We start from the raw sequence: 21734 nt of genomic DNA, 5'->3' as shown, positions 1-21734 counted from the left end.
TCCTCTTGTCCACTGCTGTTGCTCTCTGCTGGCAGGCTGCCCTCCCCTCTGTCGCTCCCCAGGGCTCAGCCAGGCTGGGGTGCTGTTGCTTTTCCAGGATGGGCCGCTCTTTCCCCTCCACGGCTGCAGCTAGAAGAGCTGATCCCAACTCCTTGGCTTACCCAAACAACCGTGACCTCATTGAGCAGCTGGTGCCAGGCTTACAAAGGGAGGCTGAGTCCGCCCCCGCTGTGGGCGAGCAAGAGAAGTGTCGGGATGTGTAGAGATGGCCGCGGACACCAGGCCCTCTAATTCACATACCCATACCGAACTTTGTGGTGGTTTGGACCCAGAGCACATTGAACAGCTGAATGGAACTGATCTTAGCCCAGAGGCCAGGCGGAGCCCAAACTGAACTCTTCCAGTGAGTCAGTGCCACAGAGCTCAGATCAGAGCATTCCCGGAGTTGGGTTTGGAGGATGGTGATGGGATAAGTGGCTCTGTCTGTTCCTGGGTGAGGATCAGTGTTTCTGTACAGCCCTGGAGCCTTAAAATCCCCCCGTTCTATTTAGGGCTGTGTATCCTGGTGATGGCCAGGACGCTGCCCTGCATAGTGACAGCCATTGAATAGCGCTTGGTTCCTGTTTGAAAACCAGTACAAAACCAGCTCCTTCTGTCTGGGGGGTGGATTTCTCAGTCTCCAGGACGGTGTGACAAGCTGCTTTGATCTCCTTTAACAGAGGCAGTTTTCAAGGCCAAGAGTTTCAAATATTGGAACGCAAAGTGAAGGTCCTAAATCCATTCTTCGGCTTACAGAGAAATGGTCAGATTCTCAGACATGCTGAGACCTCCCTGCCTCTCCCACGGCACGAGCAGCAGAGCTCCTGGAGGCTGTTCTGGGAGACCAGACTGAAGAGGGTTTAGCCCCTTTATGCCTTGGTGGCTAGGGCCCGAGCACTCGTTTGGTCTTGTCTCCTAGCGTTGTTTGTGTGGCCTCCACAAAAATCTGTTCAGGAAGAGCGATCCAGAGAACTGCCCGCTCTCTGCCTCTGGTAGTATTCTAACCCCTCGCGTCCTGGGCCATAGCACAGTGATCTCAGCAGGAGTGGTGGCTGGGCAGCCAGGAGGCCATTTCCCTGTATGTCCTGGGGAGGCAGGGTCTGTGTGTTGCACCTCAAGGATGGCTGGGTCCAATGAGCCGTTGCTAAAGGAGATACCTCTTTGCCTTCCAGGATTTGGTGAGCCTCAAGATCCCGGAGCAGTTCCGCCATGCCATCTGGAAAGGCATCCTGGACCACCGGCAGCTCCATGACTTCTCCTCCCCTCCTCACCTCCTGCGCACCCCCAGCGGCGCCTCCACCGTCAGCGTGGGCTCCAGCGAGACCCGGGGGGAGCGGGTCATCGACGCGGTCCGCTTCACGCTCCGCCAGACCATCTCCTTCCCACCCCGCGACGAGTGGAACGATTTCAATTTTGACATGGACGCTCGGCGCAACAAGCAGCAGCGCATCAAGGAGGAAGGGGAGTGAAGCCGCCATGGCTCTGCCACCCCCCCCACCCCACCCACGAACTACTCCACCCTTCCCGTGTCTTCCTCCACTCGGACTGTACGTGAGGAGAAGGGCAGAGGAACCTTACTCTAGCTAGCTTGCCCCTAATCCTGTCTCAGCCGCGTTCCTGGGCTCGCGGCCTCCATCGCGTAGCCAGGGAGAGAGAGGAGCGAGGTGGGAGGACGGGTGGGATGCGGTTAGTGTTTTTCTCCATTGCTGTTGGCTTTCCTTTGGGGAGAGGGGAGCGGGGTTTGTCTTTTGGCTTTTGAAACCTACGTGCACGGGCGCCCTGACCCACACCTCGTACTTCTCAGCCGCTCATTCTAATTAGTCTTTTTGTAATGCGAGAAATGTGCATTGATACAACAGAAAAATCAAGGGGGAGCCCCAGAATGCTGCACTTAAACGGCACTTTTCTGCGGAGCGGTGCGCGTCCTCCGTCCTCCAGAGAGGCAGCACGTGCACCCTGCTGAGCAGGCCCCGTGCTCAGGTGAGCATCCCACCTGCTAGCTACTTCCCCGTGCCTGTCCTTCCCCGGCGATTGATCAGGAGAAAATGCCCGCTGCGTCTCTGCCTCCGTTTCCCTGGTTCTGAATGTATGTGAGCTCTGTGCTCCCCGGAGCGCGCCTTTCACTCTCCCAGACAGCCTGCCCTCCTGTTGGGGTCTTTCCTTTAGCCGTTTTGCATTTGATTGTTAAGAGGCTTATGAACAAGGCTTAGGCGGGTTTGTATCTTGGCAGGCTGGGGTGAGGAGGACACAACGTTAAATCTCCAATTAAATTGCAAAGGAGTAAGTTAGAGGCTACAGGCCAATTTGTGTGGCCGAGCTACTGTAGGCCCAGACAATGCCTCGTTAAAGCTTCTTTAGGGTAGAAGGGTTTCCTTCCCAGGGAAGCACAGCCATCCTAGAGATGCCCAGCATAGATTGAACTCGGCTTCACTGCCCATAATTGCCTTGGAACACGTATTTCCAAGGCTTTGTGTGATGCCATGAGTGTTAACTGCTGCACAAAGTTGTGTTTACGTTTACAGCGTTAAAACCCAGCTGTTGACCTGTTGGTCCAGCAGCAGTTGTGTTGTTTGAGGCGAGGATACGAATTACAAATAACAGAAGCTGAACCCAATGGCTGTTTTCACCTGCGGATTGGCCAGTTGAATAGAGTCCGTTTCTAACACGGAGGAACACGTTTGAAATGAACAGCGCAGCTCCGTTAAAGCAGGCTGTCTTTTAGGGCAAGCCTCCATTGTGACAGGTCAGAATACCACAAAGGCAACTTCTGAATGAGTCGCTTGTTTTCCTGCCATACCACAACTCAGCGCAGTGCATTCAGTGCTGCGGTACTGCGTCCAAGCAGAGCTCAGATCTTCTTAACTTGCATGTCTGCTCGGGTCTTTCAGTGACTGCCCCTCAGTAACTCCCAAACACTGCCACGCTCTCCACATGTATTCTGAATAGCTCTGAAACCATAATGCGAGACGGTTACCCAGTAAGGTCTGTGTATAGATATTTTTTTTTGTATGTGTAATTTTTGTTCCCTGATTTTTACTTCCTCTTGGGTTACCGGGTCTTCCAGAACCACAATAAGGTGTGTGTTTGTTTTTGGTTTTTATATAGTGTAAGCATTTCCCAGTAAAATACTGATGTACCTTTATAACATGATGGCTATGGAACAGAGATACTGTTTGTATTTTCATACCGAGATTACTGTTACCTTGATGCAGTTGAAAGATGGGGGAACCTCAACCCTGTGATTGTTTTATTTTGTAACACTTCAAAGAGGAGAGTCCTAGATTTCAAAGTACTTAAAGCGCACAGCGTGCAAACTTGCTACAAAAACAGGGAATGGTTCTGCTCCTGATTCAGTGCAAGAACCGATTTGGTGGTGCACGGTTAACGGGAGGAAAGCATTGGCACAATTAGTTTGCAAAATCATGGGGGTAAAGTAGGTTTGTCCCTCTTCACCTCGGTGGTTTTGTGATTTACGTGGCAATATTCTTCTGAGCTGATGCAGGATTTTACAATAAAAGCCACTGATTGTAAAGCTACTGACCGAAAAGTGAATGTAGTAGACACTGAATTAGATTTCTCAGCCTCTGTGCAAAGAGGGGCCTTCAGCCCTGGTCTTTCAATTCAGCAGTGAGACTGAACTTTTCACCTGCGGCATCGTTAAAGAGGTAAATATATGCTGTGAAAAAAATCTTCTGTGCATCTCTCCTGTGTACCACTATAGAGCCCACTTTGGTATAATCCTGCATCTTCAAGAGAGTTTGAACTGCTGTCGCTTTTACCCTCCCCCGAATAGCTGTGATTTTTTTTGTTTTGTTTGTTTTGCTAGATCAAGCCTATGGGTTAATTGAGCTGATGATCTGCCAGTGCTTGTAGCAATGCTGGTGTTGCCTACACCAAAGGCTTGTGTGTGTTGGAACACCCTGTTGAAGCCTACGGGAAATAAAAGCTGAATTGAAAATGAGACTGAATTTCCAGACCGTTTTCGTCTTTCTCTTGCGCCTTCCCAGAGATGCTGGGTGGCGATGCATCCCCTTCACTGCCACGCCAGGCGATCACTTCCTTGAGTTTTCGAAACCACTGCTGCCCGGCCGAGTCCTGGGGACCCTTTCTATATTCATGGAATCACAGAGTTTAACGCCCAAAGGGACCAACCAGTTTGACCTCCTGTGTGTCACAGCCCCTTCAAATTTCACCCAGTAACCCCTGTATTGATCCAAATCATTTGTGGGATTAAATCATAACTCGCCATGGCTGGATGGAGAATCCCCCACTTCCTTTGACAGTTCGTACCCTCGCTGGTAACTGTGGGCCTTATTTCCCGTTTGGATTTGTCTGGCTGCAGCCTCCAGCCAGTGGTTTACTTGCGGAGAAAGGCAGAGCTGCACTGAAGAGCTCTCCAGGAGCTCTTTACACTCACTCCACTTTGGGATAAGCTAAGCGCCCAGAGCTCTTTAAGTCTCCCATTGTCGGGCATTTTCTGCGGCCCTGAGATCATTGTTGTGGCTCTTTGCTGCACCGTCTCCGATCTTTTAATGCCCTTTTTTCAAGAGTGGGCACCAGATCTGTGCTGCACACCAAACGTCTCCGCACTGGCAAAACAAGCAGGAACAGGAATGACGGCCTATATCTTTACTAGGAGGATTACACAGTTGGCTGCTTCTGCCGGCTGAGTGCATTGCATACCTAGGAGCTCCATCCTGCCCCCCCCCCAGCTCCCTGTGTGTCACCCCCCCCATTCCCCTCTATTTCCAGGACACTCACCCCCTCCCTCATGCCAGGGGCCCTGTGTGTCCTCCATTCCCCCCTTCTCTCCCATGCCAGGGTCCCCCTCCTCCCATCCAGTGTGGTGGCAACGGGAGCTGAGTAATTGAACAGCGACTGCCGATGGGCATGCAAGCAGATTGCTACGGCCACTCTCCCAGCCTCCCACCTCGCTCATCGGTTTGTCTCCCGCAGGAAGCTTCGGTGTTTGCAATCCAGCCACAATATTGAACAGAAGATTGGTATGTTTTGGCCAAGAATTCACTGAATGACTAGGCAGACACAAAATCCGACAGTTTTGTGGGACAAATGAGGTCTTTCAATGCACAGTTCAAATCACTCTTTTTTTTCAATCTACACTTTTTTTTTTAAATCCAGCTCGTATCTGCTTGAAAGAAGTGCCCTGTTCCTGCACAGTCTAACCCAGCAGGCTGTCTGTAATGATCACATCACTGTGCATACATTTCAAAGGAATGAGAGCTGTATTTTGTGTGCCTTGTATATATTTTCTTTCTGCACACGAGACGAACTCTTGTCTAGTTTTTTTGTGTGGGCGGTGGGTTTTTTTGATTACACTATGAACACTGATCTCCTGGGATCATGTTATTTCTGCTGTTTGGAGTGAGGTGGTGCAAGTCTTTAAAAAAACAAAACTTGCCACTCACCACAACATGCAATAAAATCTCCATGCAGAGAGAAATGTCTTTGTCTTGCTCTTCCATAGCTCTACTGGGACTTGCATGGAATGACTTGAGGCTGGTTCAATAGGCCACGGTACCAGAAGTCCTGTTAATCACTAATCCAGCACGGCCACTATAAGCGGTGGTGGTTCTCTCATGCTACCATCCCAGTGGTTCATTGACCTGGGACAGGGGAATCTGATGATGGACTGAGGGTAGCGCAGCCTTGTGCAAAGTTTGCCTTTCTGCTGAGGCTGACGCCCAAGGCGCTAGATGAATCACTCTAGGAATGGACCGAGACCCAGCAGGGTTAGCTGTCTTGGGCGATTACCAGCCTCTGCCGGACTTTGAGCAAGTGACTGGAATAGGACAGATGCAGGGCATCATCCCCTGAGCCATCCAGTCCCCAGAATTACCAGTGTGTCTGTGGGCTCCAGAAGTGGAAAGAGGCCGGCCGGTCCACTCGTATCCTCTCCGGACGTAGGCTTAGTCTGTGCTGGGGTTTGGCCTCTGTGTCAGCCACTGGTGCAAGCCCCTAATGTGGACGGGGTCAACTGCTATCGGCTGCATTTTACAGTGCCGCAGCTTTAGCCCTGTTTCAGTCGGGAATCCGCTTCGGCACTGCAAATAGTGGCTCTGCTTGTCTGCCAAGGGGGTCTCCGGGGGTTTCCTGAGCACATCAGCATTCGTTAGAGCTGGGGTGTTGGCAGAGCCTGGCTTTTAAATGTCTGGGTGTGTCTGCCATGAAACATGGTGAGATTGGTAAGTAAGGAAACTAATCCTTAGTCTGTCCTTGGGCCAGCATAATGCACGTACTGGCTCTGCAACTTTCCCCCGTGGTGCTTTGCCAGGGAGGGCGAGCCAAGCTTCTCCTTTTGAGTCCAGAGGCCTTTTGCATGGTGCTCAGGCAGGGGTGAATGGCTCACGCCTGACTGGGTGAGAACGCTACAGAGAGGGGTGCTCCTGCTCCACAGGCTAATTGTGCAGTGTTGTTTGTATTCTTGCAGAGCCTAGGAGCCCCGATCATGGAGCAGGGCCCCATTGTGCTAGGTGCTGTACAAATATAGAGCAAAGAGACTGTCCTGCCCCAAGGATCTTACAATCCTGGTATCAGCCAAGAGACAACAGGTGGCTATAGACGGGGGGGGGGGGGGGTGCAAGGAAACGGATTGCCCTGTCCAGCTGGCATCTCCCCGATGCCCTGCCGCTTGTTCACCTGAGTGCTTTGCCCGTCTTTGTCGTTACGGCGATGCCTCGCTTGCCTGGCCCATCCAGGTGAAGATCCAGCACGCCCGTCTCCCATGAGCATTCCTGCCCTCGCTCCCCCAAGGGGAGAGCAGTTCGTTCTGTCCTTTGGCCAAACGCCTTGATTTCCTTGTACACTCTGCTGTGGGATTATGTATGTTTAGCTCTTGAGAAATGTCAGTCTTCAGCTGTCGTGTAGGCACGACAACATGTTGCTTAGAATCCTAGAATATCAGGGTTGGAAGGGACCTCAGGAGGTATCTAGTCGAACCCCCTGCTCAAAGCAGGACCAATCCCCAGCTTCATGAGTTCCTTTCCCATGGCTCTCAAGGTCCCATGGCTCTCAAGGTTTCAGCCCCTCACACACAACTCTGCGTTGTTCCACTTCTCCAGGTGAAACCAGGAGCACTGGACCTGTGCTGCTGGGATTTGAACCCACAGCTCTAGGTCACCTAGGTGTGCCTACCCAGAGATTGTAAAACTAAGCCATCCCCTTCAGCGATTGGGAGTTGCTGGGCTCTATGTGCCGTAGCAGTTGTGATGCATTGGCTTCTAGTGCAGAGCCTAGGCCTGGCTCTGCAGTAGATGGAGCCCTTGGCTTTCTTCCATCCCAAAATGTCTGGGTCACAATCTCTAGCTTAGGGTGAGACCCCCCCTCGGTTCATAAAGCAAAGTCCTCTCGGGGAGCGGCTGGGTTGGGTGCAAAGCGTTATACCGGGCACATGGCCCATTTCCCATGGTTTCTATTGCCCATACTGCCGTAGATGTTCTCGTTGCATGTAGCAGTACGGCGGGCGAGGTTCTGCAGTCTAGTGTCTTGGAATCTGTTGCAGAGTCCAAAGCGCCAGTGCTCCTAGGGAGGAGGGAGCAGAGACGGCTGCTCACCCTGCTAGTGACCTGCAATCCACCTCCAATTTGGGGTTAGCAGCAAATGTGTAAACAAAATCTCTTCCTGAAATGGAGACAGCCAGAGAATGGAATCCACCCACACCAGGCACCTCCTGGTACATTATCCCCTACCTGCTTTTATTCAGTTGAGACCAAAGAAAGACAGAGGTGAGTCTGTGTGCGAACACCGGATGAGACACCCAGAGGTACATGTCTGGTAAACAAACCCCCTTCTGCTGGCTATGCAGATATTGCCCCCTAGTGGAGCGACAGCAGCCTTGAGACAGCTACTCTGCTCCTGCAAATGCCGCGTGCGAAGGTCTTAGCAAACTGCTTCGCAGGGGGTGGCGAAATGGAGCAAAGACACTTGTTGGCTGTGCTAGTCCAAGTGGGATCTTAAAGTAACTAGTACCATAACAGAGGCGTTGCCAGAGCAGGGAACTGCCCCAACATCCGAGTGGAATTCGTACTGGTGCAGAAGACGGACATGAGCCATTGCACCCTGTAAGCCTGTGGCGTGATCCCCTAAAGCAAGGCAATGCTACCATGCGTCCGATCTCCCCAGGCGCGTACGAATGTTTCTGTCCCAAGCTGCAGCGCTATACAGAGCTAGTGCTAGCCACCTCTGCAATGTAAGGGTGGCCAATGTTTGGCTAGGAATTTGGCAGCTCCAATCTACAGCGAATAAAAATTCCAACCCAAAGAACGGCCCCAGGGGCACAAGTTGGAGCAGTGAGATGAACCAGCTCCTTATTCTAGCTTAAGACCATCTTCTCCTGGGGTTACCGGTTATGAGAGCTGCTGCTTTTGCAGCATGCCTACGTGTTACACTTTGGGTTGGGAGCGGATTTAGTGAGCTTGTCAATAGAGAACAGCAGCACGTATTCCTTATCAAGGCATTTGACAGACATGAACGGTGGGTCACAACAGCCCGGTGAAGGGGGAGGGCAGTGGTAGCATTAATATCCCCATTTTACAAATGAGGCACAGAGGGGCCATGACTTGTCCAGCACCACAAAGGGAACCCATGTCAGATCCAGGGCGAGAAGGTGTCTTTGTTCACACCACTAGATTTTTCTAATAGCAATGTCCTGAGCAGGTGTTCTACAAATCTCCGTTGCACCTGAACCCTGTGCCTGCAACATCCCCAGCTTTTCTGCTGCTTTTGAGACTTTACTGAAGAAAGGCCATGAGCTGTGTGGCCGTTTTGTGATATGGGACACTCGGCCGGAGGATGGGATCCGAGATGGGGCCAGCACAATCTCTCACTTGAGACCCAGGGCGGGATTTGAGCACTTAATTCTAAGGCAGGAAAGTTCAATGGCTCCAGTAATAACAACATGTGGCCAGCCCCGGCCAGTTCATTGGCAGCCTCTCCTGTGCCTCCAGCAGAGCATTCCCCATCCCGGATCCACAGGGCGACGTTACACACCTCAGACTGAGCAGTGAAGTGCAGAGTGGACCCTGTGACCCTACAGGAGGTGCACAACCTGGCTTTGTACCTGGGCCGTGGTGAAAGGCAGCCGCACGTCTCCTTAGACCACCCTGCGTTTGCCAGTGCCACAGGGAACAGGCAACAGCGGTTCAGGGGCCTTCTGGCTTTTGCAGCTGCAATAACACAATAAACGAAACCTACTAACCTAAACCGGCGTTCGGCTCCCTTCTGGAGGAGGTGCCCACAGATGAGCATCAAAGGAAGACTAAAGCTGGGGGGTTTTCCTTTTTTTGTTAACTGCGTCACAACGTGCTAAAAAGCCTGGACAGGTGCCCTTTTCCTTGGGAATTTATCCTCGTGTTTTCCCTTTGAAATAGCAGGAATGTCAAATTGTTTCTGCCCTGCGTTTTTGCTGGCAAATGCTTTTGCTGACCAAGAGCTGGGTACTGGAGGGCTTCCCCAGCCCGTAAATGATAACAACAAACCTCCCCTTCTGCCAATACCTATATTCCTCCCCCGGGGACTCCACCTCGCAGCAGTGGGATGGCTCGTGGGTTCCTAAGCACGTGGCGGCAGTTCTAACCCCTGCTAGGGGCACCCAAGCCAAACAGATCGGAGGGTAGGACCTAGACGAAAAGCTGCCACTGGCCCTCCAGGATGGAATTGAGCAGGAGGCCACCAGCCTGTCCTCGGAAGAGTTCTAGAAATACAACAAAGGAGCCATTCCAGCTAGACGGGACGGCAGCGCCTTGGCCAGACCCTATGCAACATTTGCCAGTACAGGAAGGATTCTGAATATTTATGTTAAAGGAGCACCAGGCTAGAGGCCAACTACATCAAGGCCTCATTACACTGGACACTACATACTACACAGAAAATGGCCGAAAGAGGGTGCAGTCTAGGAATCTTTAGCAAAAAGGGCTTTTCTTCCAACTGTTTGTTAGGCATTAGAGCTAAATGGGTGCTAAGTAAACCAAAGCGCCTAATCGCTTCCCCGCTCTGCTTTCACTTCATTGGCCTCTGTGATGTCATCAAGTTCTGAGTTCCCCAGTCCTCTGGAGAGTCATTCAGGAAAAACGGGATGTGAGACCTGATTTTTTTTTTTAATGTTAAAAAACCAGCGATTTACTATGTTTTTTTTCTCAATTAAAACGTTCAAGTTTTTAACTCCAGTAAGGAAGCCAAAAAACAAAATCAAAGCAGACCTCATTTTAAACCCCACCTTTGAACTCCAAACCTGTCTTGATTTTCAAAGACTAAACCATCCACCACAACTGTGCCAGTCTGCCACAGTTTAAATCCCCCCCCCCCAATAATGCCTATCACCTCAAAAGAGCGTTAATCCCACCTCAGATGCTTTAAGTGAACCAACAAATCCCGTGCCAAGAAGCCAGGGCTGGTTGAATGGATCCTCTAAAGCCTCTTCCATTTTTCTTCCTCAGTAAATCTGCAAAATATTTAGGGTTCAGAAGAGTAAATAAAATGTCATTAAATGAGCATTAGGAGGCAAATAGAGACATTTTGTCAATAACCCACAAACCTTTGAGCAATGATCATAAGAACGGCCGTACTGGGTCAGACCAAAGGTCCATCCAGCCCAGTATCCTGTCTACCGACAGTGGCCAATGCCAGGTGCCCCAGAGGGAGTGAACCTAACAGGCAATGATCACTATAAAGGAGCATCTCACGGAGGCTTGCTTCTGGTTGAGAAGGAGGTGGTGACCCAAGCACTTACCTTGGTGCACCAGGGTTCCAATGCTGGATTATGTCACACAGGGAGACGGGTGGTCATGGGCCATGCCACCACGTGTGCAGTTCACAAGACACGTTGCATTGCAAACAATTGAAGGTGGGGGTGGGGGGGCTGGAATAGCAGCCAGGAGCACTGAGCAGGCCTGAGGTGCATTGGCAGAGCTGCATGTGGGGTGATGCCCAGGGGTCCTGCAGGTCAGCTTGAAGACTAACAAGGGGGGGGGGGCAGGAGGAAGCACAGCGGGGTGTGGGGTTGTCAGGATTGAGGGGCAGGGGTGGAGGTCAGCCAGGGTTAGACTAGTTGCGGGTGATTTGTGGTCAGGATTGCGGGACACTGATTTTTGGTTAGTCCCCAGCATTCACTCTCACGTTACTGCCGTCAGCTGAGGGCTTTGTACATTTCGTGCGCTAGTGTCACAATCAAGCAGAGGGAGCAGCTCGTTAATCCACATCTTACCACTGAAGCCTTCAGGTTTCTCTGCCAGTTTTCCAGTGCTGGGAAACGGCGTGTGACGCTAATGGTTGGTTCAGCGTCCCCAAATGACACTTCCAAGTGCTTCTCAGGCAAATGAGTTGGGAGCATTCCATGTTGAGGACTGAACTGGTAAAACTCACCTCTACGGAGGTGCAACTAAAGAGGCTGCTGTTAGCTGTCGTTCTGGATTGGAAGGGGATGGACATCACTGAGGCCAGCTGAGGACAAAGATGGTGTTTATATTGCTCGCAAAAAACATCTCTGACGGAAGCAGTATGGTTAGAGCAGGGGATTTTTCTCATTACTGCCAGACAACTTGCCTGATCTCTCTTGCCAAAGGTATTTAGGCTCCTAACGCCTAATGAAATAACAGGTGTTAGGGGCCCAAATGCCTTTGAGGCTCTGGGCCATACTTTATGAATATGGGGACTAGCAGGGGTTAAAATGAGACCAGTCAAGACTGCAGGCTGGTCAGAGACTGATCAAATATTATTTGAAAAGTGCTCTGCCCTCTCACAGTGCCTTTCCTCCGGCATTGCAGCACACTGTTGTTATTATTTATTAGGCATCACAACCCTTTATTTGTGTTATTGTCTCCACCTTCTGTATCCAGCTTGCCTCTGCATCGTGAAGCCAGGCAAGTTCTGCCAGAGGAGGTCTGGAAGGCTGTTAGACAGTAAGGGATGGTAGAATACAGGTGACAACACTGAGAACATCTTAAGAGGTTTCTATTATTGTCCTAGAGCCGCTTTACTGATGCTATTTCAAGAGGTTGTCTGAATCTTCTCTAGCCTCTGGTAAACGTCAGTGCATTCACTGGAATTCTTCCATTTCCATGTTTTCTTTGTGGCTGGGTTTTGTCCATATCCACGTATGGTTGATTCAGGTCTTGCTTCATTGGAAAGGCGTCGCCTGCCAGAGAGAATGCTATTGCTGAAGGTCCCTTCAGATATGGTCCAGCCACCTCTCAAATCTCCAGAATGCTGCATATCCAACACATCTGTAATTGGGTAAGAAATATTGCAACAGATCCTAATATCCCATAACCAAGTTGCTGTGCAACAAAAATATTACTGTAATTGGAAAACATCTTTGATTAATGACCTTCTGTCAGAATTAAAGGTGTATATGATTGCATCAGATCATCTGTGCCTCATGGTGAAATGTGAGAGAAATACATCGTGACTATTACAAGGGCATTGTCAAGTAGTTCATGCCAAAATCTGTGGATGGGAATATTCTTAATAGGAATAGAAATATTTCTACAGGTCTGTATATCTAATGAAAACAAGAGTTGGGAGGGTACGTGTAACTCTTCTCCTGCCATTTTGCAACCACTATGCATGAAAAAAACAAATGATTAAATGAACTCGAAAGCCAGAGTGAAACTGAATGACCTGGTCTCGTTGTCTAAGCTAAACGAAGGGCAGAAAAATAATCAAGCAAACAGAGTGAAAAGGAAATGCTATTCGAAGGTCCTTCCATCCTCCCGTTTGATAATCTGAAGCGGCGTGGTAGCACGAGCATTTACTCTTATTCCAGCCGAACCCCATCAGGATCAGGGGCCCCATTGTGCGAGGTGCTAGATAAACACATGGGTTTTGCTGCCAACCACTCACAGCTTAATCGGTTTGTTAAATGATGTTTAGCTGGCTATTGTCCCTTTGGCAGTAACAGCTGGAGCCTGTGCGTAGGAACGATCCGTACAAATTCATTCTGAGCTCTACAGTCAAGGAAAAGAATTAAGGCGGCAAGTTACACAACAAAACCACCCACATACTGGGGTTGCATAACTAGTGTGGGGTTGACTCATCCTCCAAAGTGGGGGAATGATTGGCGTGTTCCACCGAGCTGTTGAGCTTTTCCATGGATCCAGGGGGAAGGTACCTTAAAGGCAGATGTGTTACGTTCAGCCCTGGAGCAGCAGCTGTTTCAAGCTTTCATTAAATTATCCCCCCCCCCCCCCCCCGAGCTGAACATGACCTATGAGTAAACGTTGAAAGAACTTGACATATTTAGTCTGGAGACTTCTCAGGTCACCCTTCGGCCTTCTCTCCTCTAAATATGTTAAGGGCTGTTCTAAAAAGGATGGTGATCAATAGTTCTCCATTGGAGGTGGGGCAAGAAGAAATGGGTTTCATGTGCAGCAAGGGAGATGTAGGATAGACACTAGGAAGAACTTTCTAACTCCAAGAGTAGTTGAGCTCTGGAACAGGCTTCCAAGGGAGGTTGTGGAATCCCCTCATTGGAGATTTTTAAGGACAGGATGGACAGATTCCTGTCAGGGATGGTCTAGGTTTACATGGTCCTGCCTCAGTGCAGGGGGCTGGATTTGGTGACCTCTCGAGGTCCCTTCCAACCCCACCTTTCTATGCTCTGGATTTGTAACTGGGTGGAGGACCTGAGATTAGAATCAGGCCCCCCGTGGCTGCCCTGTGCAGGGGATGGGAGGGCTGAAAGCCCTGCCCGTGTAATGGTGGCAATTCTCCTCTCGCTCGTACCAGCCATACATAATGGAAGCTGAACTGGCTTCAGTGGAGCTGCTCCCGATTGGCACCCGCGGGAGTGAGAGAGCAGGGCCATGGGCGCCGCTGGAGCTAACTGGGGGAGTCCAGCCAGCAATGGACCTGTTGGCACATTTGAGAACATGGAGGCTCCCTTCACATTCTGCTGCCGTGTGTGTGTGTTGGGGGGCCTGGACATGCCCTGCCAGGACATCCCCATCTCTGGGCCTCCCGCTTGGGCTCCTCAGAACAGGTCATCCAAAGCATAGCTGCCTCCTACGTGTGAGGGCTAGTGGGGAGGGACTCTGAGCTCCCACCCTGTGGAGTGCAGCCACTTGGGGCCTGCCCTTGTTTGGCTCTTTAAACACAGAGGGCGAGCAGGGCCAGGGCGAGACTGCCCTGAATGCCTGGGTGGATGGGAAGGGCCCTGTTCTGCTTCCCCGCAGGCCAGCAGATGCTGGGGGTATTGCTCCAAGTCCTGTGTGGGGCGTGCGTGCTGTGCCTTAGTCCCTAGGCCACTGGGGTGGAGGGAGCGCTTGCTTTGCTGGCGATGGAAGGTTCGGCAGCAGCCTTTGCCCCGGGAAGAGATGGACGCTTGCTTCTGTTTGCATCCCAGAATCTAGGCGTGCTCGGAGAGAAGACACCAACCCCTGGGGAACAACTTGCTGCCCTGGAGCGGTCCTCTGAGCTCAGCCCACACAGCAGTGTCAGTGAACTCCAGGGGGCGCTGCCTCCACCCCTGCTTGGCCCATTCGATAGCCACCAAGATGGGCAGCCTCTGAAAGGGGAGCGAGGGGGTGATGTGGCAGTGGGGTCGGGGTGACAAGCTTTTCTGTAGCCTTCAGGATGGACTTTCCAGTGAGCTCTGTTACCGTCAGTCGCTTGAAGCCCTCAGTCTCTGGGTCATATGGGACAGGCACTGGCCCCGTCCTGTGGCACCGACGGCTGAGTAACTGGAGGGCTGGCACAGCCATCTGCGACTGTAATAATGCAAACCTGACCTCCCAGTTAATCCTGCTGGGTGGATGATTGGCAAGAAGATAAAGTTCCTGGTATTGCACATTTCACTTTAATTAGCCCACTTCATTCTGGAGGGAGGGATGGAAGGCCAGAAAGTGCAAGTAAATGCCTTCTGCAGCACCTCTCTCAGGCAGAACTCGGCTCGGGAGGGTGTCCCACGCATGCAGCCCCTGAGAACCAAAGCACATGGAGCCAGGCTCCCTCGCTTCCAGGGCCAAATTCTGCAGTGGCAGCAGAAGTGGAGGTGCCCGCAAGCTATGGGAGGAGCCTTTCAGTTCAAATGGGAAGAGGGAAGCTCAGGAATTTTGTGGGACAGGCTGTTCTGATGAGACTTCCTGCTCCGATTTGCATAGCTCAGATGCTAGAACAGCTCTGCTCAGTGGCCCACAAGCTTCCCGGCTTTCAGGCACTTCCCTGACTGCACGGCTGGCAGGCTTGGGCTTGGGCCCCGGTCCTGAACTGCCCCGTGGGCTCAGGTAACACACGTCAACTTTCTTCCTCCGTGTGGCCATCCTCGCCCCTGGGCATGCTGGGAAAGTTACATTTGTTCCCGTTTGAGCCACTGGGAACAAGGGAAGGGGAATGAGCGTGAAAAGAATATTTAGCACAGCACCACCTCTCAAACCCAGCGTCTGTACGTCTCGGCACGAGGGCGTGAGGGGATTTAGGCGCTCCGGGCCCAGTGACTTTCAATCCCACTCTGTGGGAACCAAACTCACACGTGCACATGGACCGAGCGAACGCCCCTCAACTTGCCCTTAGACGCTAGAGATGGAGACACTCTTGTGTGTCCTGTAGCCATCTCCCTGGCCGCACAGGAGTGGTCCCTGAGCTGCGTTTGCTAGTGTGCTCTTAGCCTAGCAGGAAACCACTTGCTGATGGTGAACCTGTCACCTGTGGAGTGGTCTCCTAAGGGAAGTGGTGGGAGTCATTTGACACTAGGCCGAGCAAAACACTGGCTGATATTCTCCAGGGACTGCTCCAGCAGGGGCTGTGGGAACAGCTGGCATGACCTAACAGGCCTTTTCCATCGGTAACGGCTGTAGTTCTGTGCCCTCCCTCCCGGCTGGTCATTACTCCACACACACCATGCCATGCGGCTGTGGCAGTGGCGTTGGTCTGGTCCTATAGGAAGCGCCGCACTTTGCTTTCGCCCCCAGAGGTGACTGAAATAATAGCAAAGAGGAAGTTCTTCAGCAGCATCTAGGCTGATGATGCCTGAGACGGAAACTCTTGGTGGCTGGAATCCTGGCGCCCTGTTTTCCCAGCCTTATTTCCATGGCTCTCCATAACGAGGGCTGGGAAAGGTTCCCTGTAGCCTACACACACGTACACATGCCAAGGAGGGACCCAGCTGCTGAAGGCACGTAACTGTCACACAGGAGATAGACGTGAAAACACCCTGCCCCGCCCGTCACACCCAGAGCCAGGAGGGTTTTGAAAACAAAAACAAAGGGAAAAGTCAGTCCCCACCCATCCACCCAAGTTGGCTGGTAAATCAAATAAAGCAACTGGCACAGTGGGTGCGGTGAGCTGCCAATTCCCGGCCTCTCACAGCACCGTGGAGGGGATGTCGAAATGAACAAACAACCCAAAGAGGCCTGAGGCGAACTGGTTTTCAGGCGCTGGTGGGTTGTTTTCTTATTACCAGCTCTGCTGTGCATGTGATCGGCTCTGTGAGTCCTCCCTGAGGGACTGGTGCGGCTCAGCGGGCTGGGATGCAGGGCTGTGTACACGCAACGTGTTTCTCTCTGGAGGCTGTTTGTTGGTGAGGCTCACGTCAGGGTCCAGCAACAATCACCACCGCAGCTGGGCTCCTTAATGCCGGTCGCAGTAGAATTGCCCCTTGGCTGTGGGGTGGCCCCACCAGGTCAGGGTTGGGGCACGTTGGTGGGAAACGCTTGACCTGTGAGTGTCCATGCAGATTATGCTGCATGTCTCAAGAGGTGTCAATGCAGACCCTTGCCTTAGCACAAAACTCACTTGTAAAACTCATTTCTAGGGAGGGTGACCAGATGTCCCGATTTTATAGGGACAATCCTGATATTTGGGGCTTTTTCTTATATAGGTGCCAATTATCCCCCACCCCCGTCCCGATTTTTCACACTTGCTATTTGGTCACCCTAGTTCTAGGCTGGCTGGTAGCGGCAAAGAGCGGCACAAACCTTCATTCATTACAACAGCCTTTAGGGCCGACTCCTCTTGCTGTGAAGGCCAAAGCCTCAGCAAGTGTACGGTACCTTTGCTTGTGACCGCAAAGACCGGCGCATGCAAATGGGGAGGTCACACAGCAGCCTGTGTCCATCGTCAGCCATCTCACTGAAGCCGGGCCAGGCCCTCAGCTTCACAATGGCAGTCACCCTTGGGCCAATGGGCCTGCAAGGCCTGGGTGGGGTCAATCCAGTGGAAAGGGCCCAGGAATCCCAGCGCTACAGTCCTGGGAGCTAGTGGCTGGAGCGCTGGCCTGGGAGGCAGGAGCCCTGCATTTTATTTTCAAGCTCTGGCACTGCCCTAGCGAGTCACGTCCGCGCTCTGTGCTGCCTTTTCTCTGTCTTTGCTCGTTACAATGGAAGCTCTTTGGGACAGGGGCTGTCTCTCAGTGCACGGATGTGTAGCATGCAGCACAAAGGCGCGCTGAGCCCCAGAGGGGCCGCCCCTGAATCACAAACAGTAATCAGCGTTGTGCTAACCCATGTATGTCTATGGCTTCAACCCGCACATCTCCTCCAGCCTGGCCACTCGCCCTGTATTGCTGAACCAGGTTTCCAAAGGAATTTAGTTCTCGTGAGGAAAATAGCTGGCAAGTTACTCAATTCGGCACAATGTTTGCAAAGCGCAGATGTCCCCACAGAAGCTCTGCAAATGCACCTGGGCCCAGTGTCGCACAGGCATTTAGACACCCAAATCCCACTGAACTCACCTGACTCCCGTTGAGGCTCTGGGCCCTCAGCCTTCACGGCACTGTCCCATGCCCTGCCCAGGCTGCGGTTCGCTCTAATCAGTGCCAGTCTGGCCTTTTTCACATGTGTGTCTTGTGATGGCCGCAGAAAGCGGAGTAGAATGACCTCATTTTCTAGCCTGTGAGCTAAGGCTCCAAGCCAGCAAAGCACTTAACCATGGCCTGAACTCTAAGCACGGGAGTAATTGCATTGCTCTCTGGGGCTTCAGCGTGTGGCTGGAGCACAGTTTAAGGCAGGATGGGAACGCCGGGCCCTGGAGATGAGCGTAGTGCTGCACTGGCATGGTGGGTGGCTGCCTGTATCTCCTCTGCTTAGACTAGGACCTACCCGCTGCTTATCTCTGTGGGAACTTCAAGCTGACAGTGTGGGAGCCCTCAGAGCCCTCGTGAAAGCACATGGGATACAGAAGCTGTTTAGCACTTCTTCCACGCCCGGTGACAGGCTGATGGGGCAACAGTGAGCCCACCTTTATTTGTAATGAGCTAAACATATTAGCACCCCATGCGCTAACCTTCTGAAGCCCGGCAATAACCATTAACGCTGCGCTCATTATCTGAACCCACCCCAGAAATCTCGTTAGCAGATTCTCTCCCGCCCCGGCCACACCTTCTCCGCAGGCTTTGTTTCCATCCCTCCGGCTGGCAGCATGTGCACGAATCACTCAGTCTTGCTGCAATGCTACATCTCTGCTCCTCACCTGGGACCAGAACGTACGCAAGCGCCGGGTCTGGTGCCTGTTGAAATCAGGGGTGGGTGAAGCTTTTTCTGTTGGCATCCGTGGGAGCAACACTGGGGCTAAGGGCTTGTCTACACTGGCGCTTTACAGCGCTGCAACTTTCTCGCTCGGGGGTGTGAAAAAACACCCCCCTGAGCGCAGCAAGTCACAGCGCTGTAAAGCACGGGTGTAGACAGTGCCCAGCGCTGGCAGTGTAGCGGCGCGCTCCCAGCGCTGCGCCGTGACCACAGAAGCCAGGCAGCGCGTTAACGGTGCCAGTGAAGCCGTGCCCTAAGTGATCAGTACGGATCCTTTGGGGCGACATCCCCCACCCCCTTTACTCTAAATTGTGGCTATTCTGGGGGAGTGGCAGGCTAATTGACATTCTGCATTTCAACTTTTCCCAGATTAAAACCTGGGCACCAGCTGTAGTGGTGTTAGCACGGGGTTGGGACTGGACGTGAGGTAGCTGCGGGTGGAGGGTACACGCCCCGGGGCTGTGGTGTGCATGCGCTGGAGACAGGTTCTAGAAATGGGTGAGAGCTGGCACCTGGGGGCAAGGCCATTTCCTCCAGCCTGCTCCTGTTCTGGGCCTGATCTACAGCTCCTGAGTTGGTCCCTGGTCCCCATTTTGCCTGGGTAGCTGGCAGGATCCTATTACGATCCAGGAAGCGGGCGGGCAAAGCCCATCGCTGCTAAAGGACCTTCCCCCAGCCTAAGGGGAGGCTCCACAGGACCTGAAAGCCAAATAATTCCGGGGGACAACTAATAAAATAACAGGGACAGGAGTGAGGTCAAAGGGTCAACCTAAGGGAACCTGACGGGGACACCGAGCAGAGAACCCCGGACAGCGCCCACTGCTCCTCAAAAGCATCAAGGGAGCCAGCGGACGCCGCCCAGAGGAACTCTGCCCGGCTGCGTGAGCGGACGGAGGATCGGAAACAGGCCCCACAGTCACAAGAGACCCCATCGGCCAACCTCTTCTCCCTGGTTTTATAGATGGCCGTTTTAGCCAGGGCTAGGGGGAGGTCCCGTGACTTTGTGGGGCCACGCAGGATGCTGGGATGGGAGGGCCGTGAATAGGATTGCTCCCAGTCCCAGGCCAGCTTCCACCCCGATGTGGCTTTGTTAGGCCTAGGGAGCTGAGCCCAGTTGCCAAGGGAGCCTGTCTCTGACTAACGCCACTGGTACCGGAGCACCTTGACACTGAAAAATGACTCTTTGAGGTTTATTTTTTAAAATGAAAACTCACAGAAAACAGCTCTCTCAGCTGGCAGTTGAAGGTCCTGCTCGAACATGAGCAGCTGGGATCAGCCTCACGGCTGTCACCTGCACCCGCCCTGGGGCAAAGGGGGGGTTTAGCACGGGGGTGCGAGCAATGCCTGCTGTAAACTCACCCACTTTTCCTAGGCAAGGCCCAGCCTCGCCATGCTGGGGTTTGTAGCCACCCAGGAGCTGTAATGCAAAGCTGACCAACCACGCTGGGGGTGGCGATCGGGCTGAGCAACTTGGCTCCTGCAGCCTCCCCGAACGTCCCTCATCCAACTGTCTTGCTGCTGGTGGCCCTTGCAAGCCGCTCGGCCCAGCGGGACATGTGGGGAACCGGGGCTGTAAATAGATCGCCGGTTGCCAAGCAGTGGAAGCGGCTTTGCCAAGCCTGCCAAGGAGAGGCCAGCTCCCTACAGCGTTCAATAGGCACTTCCCTGATGTTCCTGCCTTTGCGTCCTTGCAAGGGGAAGCCCAAGGGAGTTAGGCACCTATGTTGCTCTGATGATAGGGGGCTTTCCCTGCGCTGCATCTCAGGTGAGAGACAATGAGACGTTCCTTACCGACGTCCTCGGGGATTAATGTCTTGTCCCTAAAGTGCTCTGAGCCCCTCAGAAGGGAGCCTTGCTATTAAGTGCAAAGGGTTCTTATGGCTGAGGTCCAGCACTATGCTACGGCGTCATAAATCCCTCTGGGAGACCCAAAACCACAGAGGGGAACCGCCCCGTGCCCCAGCTGCAGGAGAGGGCAGATTGCTGCAGGGAGGCCTGGGCTGGATAAACGATGCCAAGAAAAGGACCATCCCACTTGAATCAAATCCTTCTGAGTAAGATAGCTCAGCGCTGTCTTTCAGCCGTCGCATCCCCACCCAAACGCAAACACCCTGCCTGTCAGCCAGCTAAGTATGTTCTTACATCCATGTCCCTGAGAGCAAGCTTCCTTTGTGCCCTTTTCAGACATAACTCAGACTCTGCTAAACCTGTCCGAGCTGCTGTTTTTAGTACGAGGAGGGGTCTGGCTCAGGTAACAAGGAACTAAGCTACAGTGCCCAAGGCCTTTTCCAAACCCCACCTGGCACACCCATTGTCACTGAGAAAGCTCTAAGAAAGTGGCTGCTGTGTCTACGACTGCCTGGGCTCCTTTAGCGCCGATACAGAGGCGAATAAGGGCTTTCCAAACCTATTGTGTTACCCAATAGTTAACTTACAGCTGTGGAAACAAGTGACCACTGCAAGTGCAAAAACCAATGCTTCCTCCAGAGAGGCCTCCTCCCAGCCGATCATGGGCCTGTCTGGATAAATCACCCGAGGCCAAGGCTGTGTCCTCTGTGGAGTTTATTCCCCTGGGTTTAGACACAGCTCTCTCGCTAACAGCAAAATAGCAGCAACCAAATCACAACCTGCAATGGGAGTGCGACAGCGCATCTGCCGTGTTGTTCCTTTCCTCACCGGCCGCTGCAAGAACCGAGGGAGATGCATGTAAATAGGGCTGTGCCCTTCTGGCTTCGGAGGCAATGAGAACTGGAGTGCGCAGCAGGTGGGTGGAGACGAGCAGGCTTGCTTTTACAGGGGAGCTGGGGGCGTTTTAGGGCTCCTGGGATTTGCAGTGGCAGGGTAAGCCGCTGGCCCCCCAACCCCCGCAGAAGGGGTGGGAGCTAGTGTTGATGCTTTAATGAAGGGGGAAGCCGCGTAAACCCCCTCGTACAACATAGACGAAGCATTTGCTGATTAATAAACTAGGCACCAGGGGTCAGTGTGGGGCAGCAGCTCACGGAGCTCGCCTGTAAGGACGTAAATGCCATTCCTCACGCATTGCTGCTCCTGCGGTTTGAACAGGGCACCCCTGGTTCTGGAAGAGACATTACAGGGGGGCTGGGATATTAGAAAAGAAACAGGCTGAAGAGTTGCAACAGCCTGGCAGCACGTTGGAGGGAACCTACCGCACCTGCATGCTGCCTCCGTCGTACCGCCGAAACAAAAACGTTGATCCCATCA

The 21734-nt window shown here is 52.7% G+C and overlaps 1 protein-coding gene across 15 annotated transcripts in view; it reads left to right on the top strand.

Annotated features, from left to right (window-relative positions):
• The window catches only part of TP63 (tumor protein p63), a 138737-nt gene extending 134737 nt beyond the window's left edge, over window positions 1-4000 (top strand). For all 15 annotated transcript variants that reach the window (XM_065557509.1, XM_042843866.2, XM_065557511.1 and 12 more), the window contains one exon: window positions 1212-4000. In XM_065557509.1, the coding sequence (XP_065413581.1) occupies window positions 1212-1508 (297 nt within the window). In that variant the 3' untranslated portion in view covers window positions 1509-4000. The remainder of the gene's footprint in view (window positions 1-1211) is intronic.
• The last annotated feature ends 17734 nt before the right edge of the window (window positions 4001-21734 follow it).

The sequence above is a fragment of the Chrysemys picta genome, chromosome 9, assembly GCF_011386835.1.
Source record: "Chrysemys picta bellii isolate R12L10 chromosome 9, ASM1138683v2, whole genome shotgun sequence".
Lineage (NCBI taxonomy): Eukaryota > Metazoa > Chordata > Testudines > Emydidae > Chrysemys > Chrysemys picta.
The sequence above is the reverse complement of the archived record's forward strand: the minus strand, read 5'-3'. Positions and strand labels throughout refer to the sequence as shown.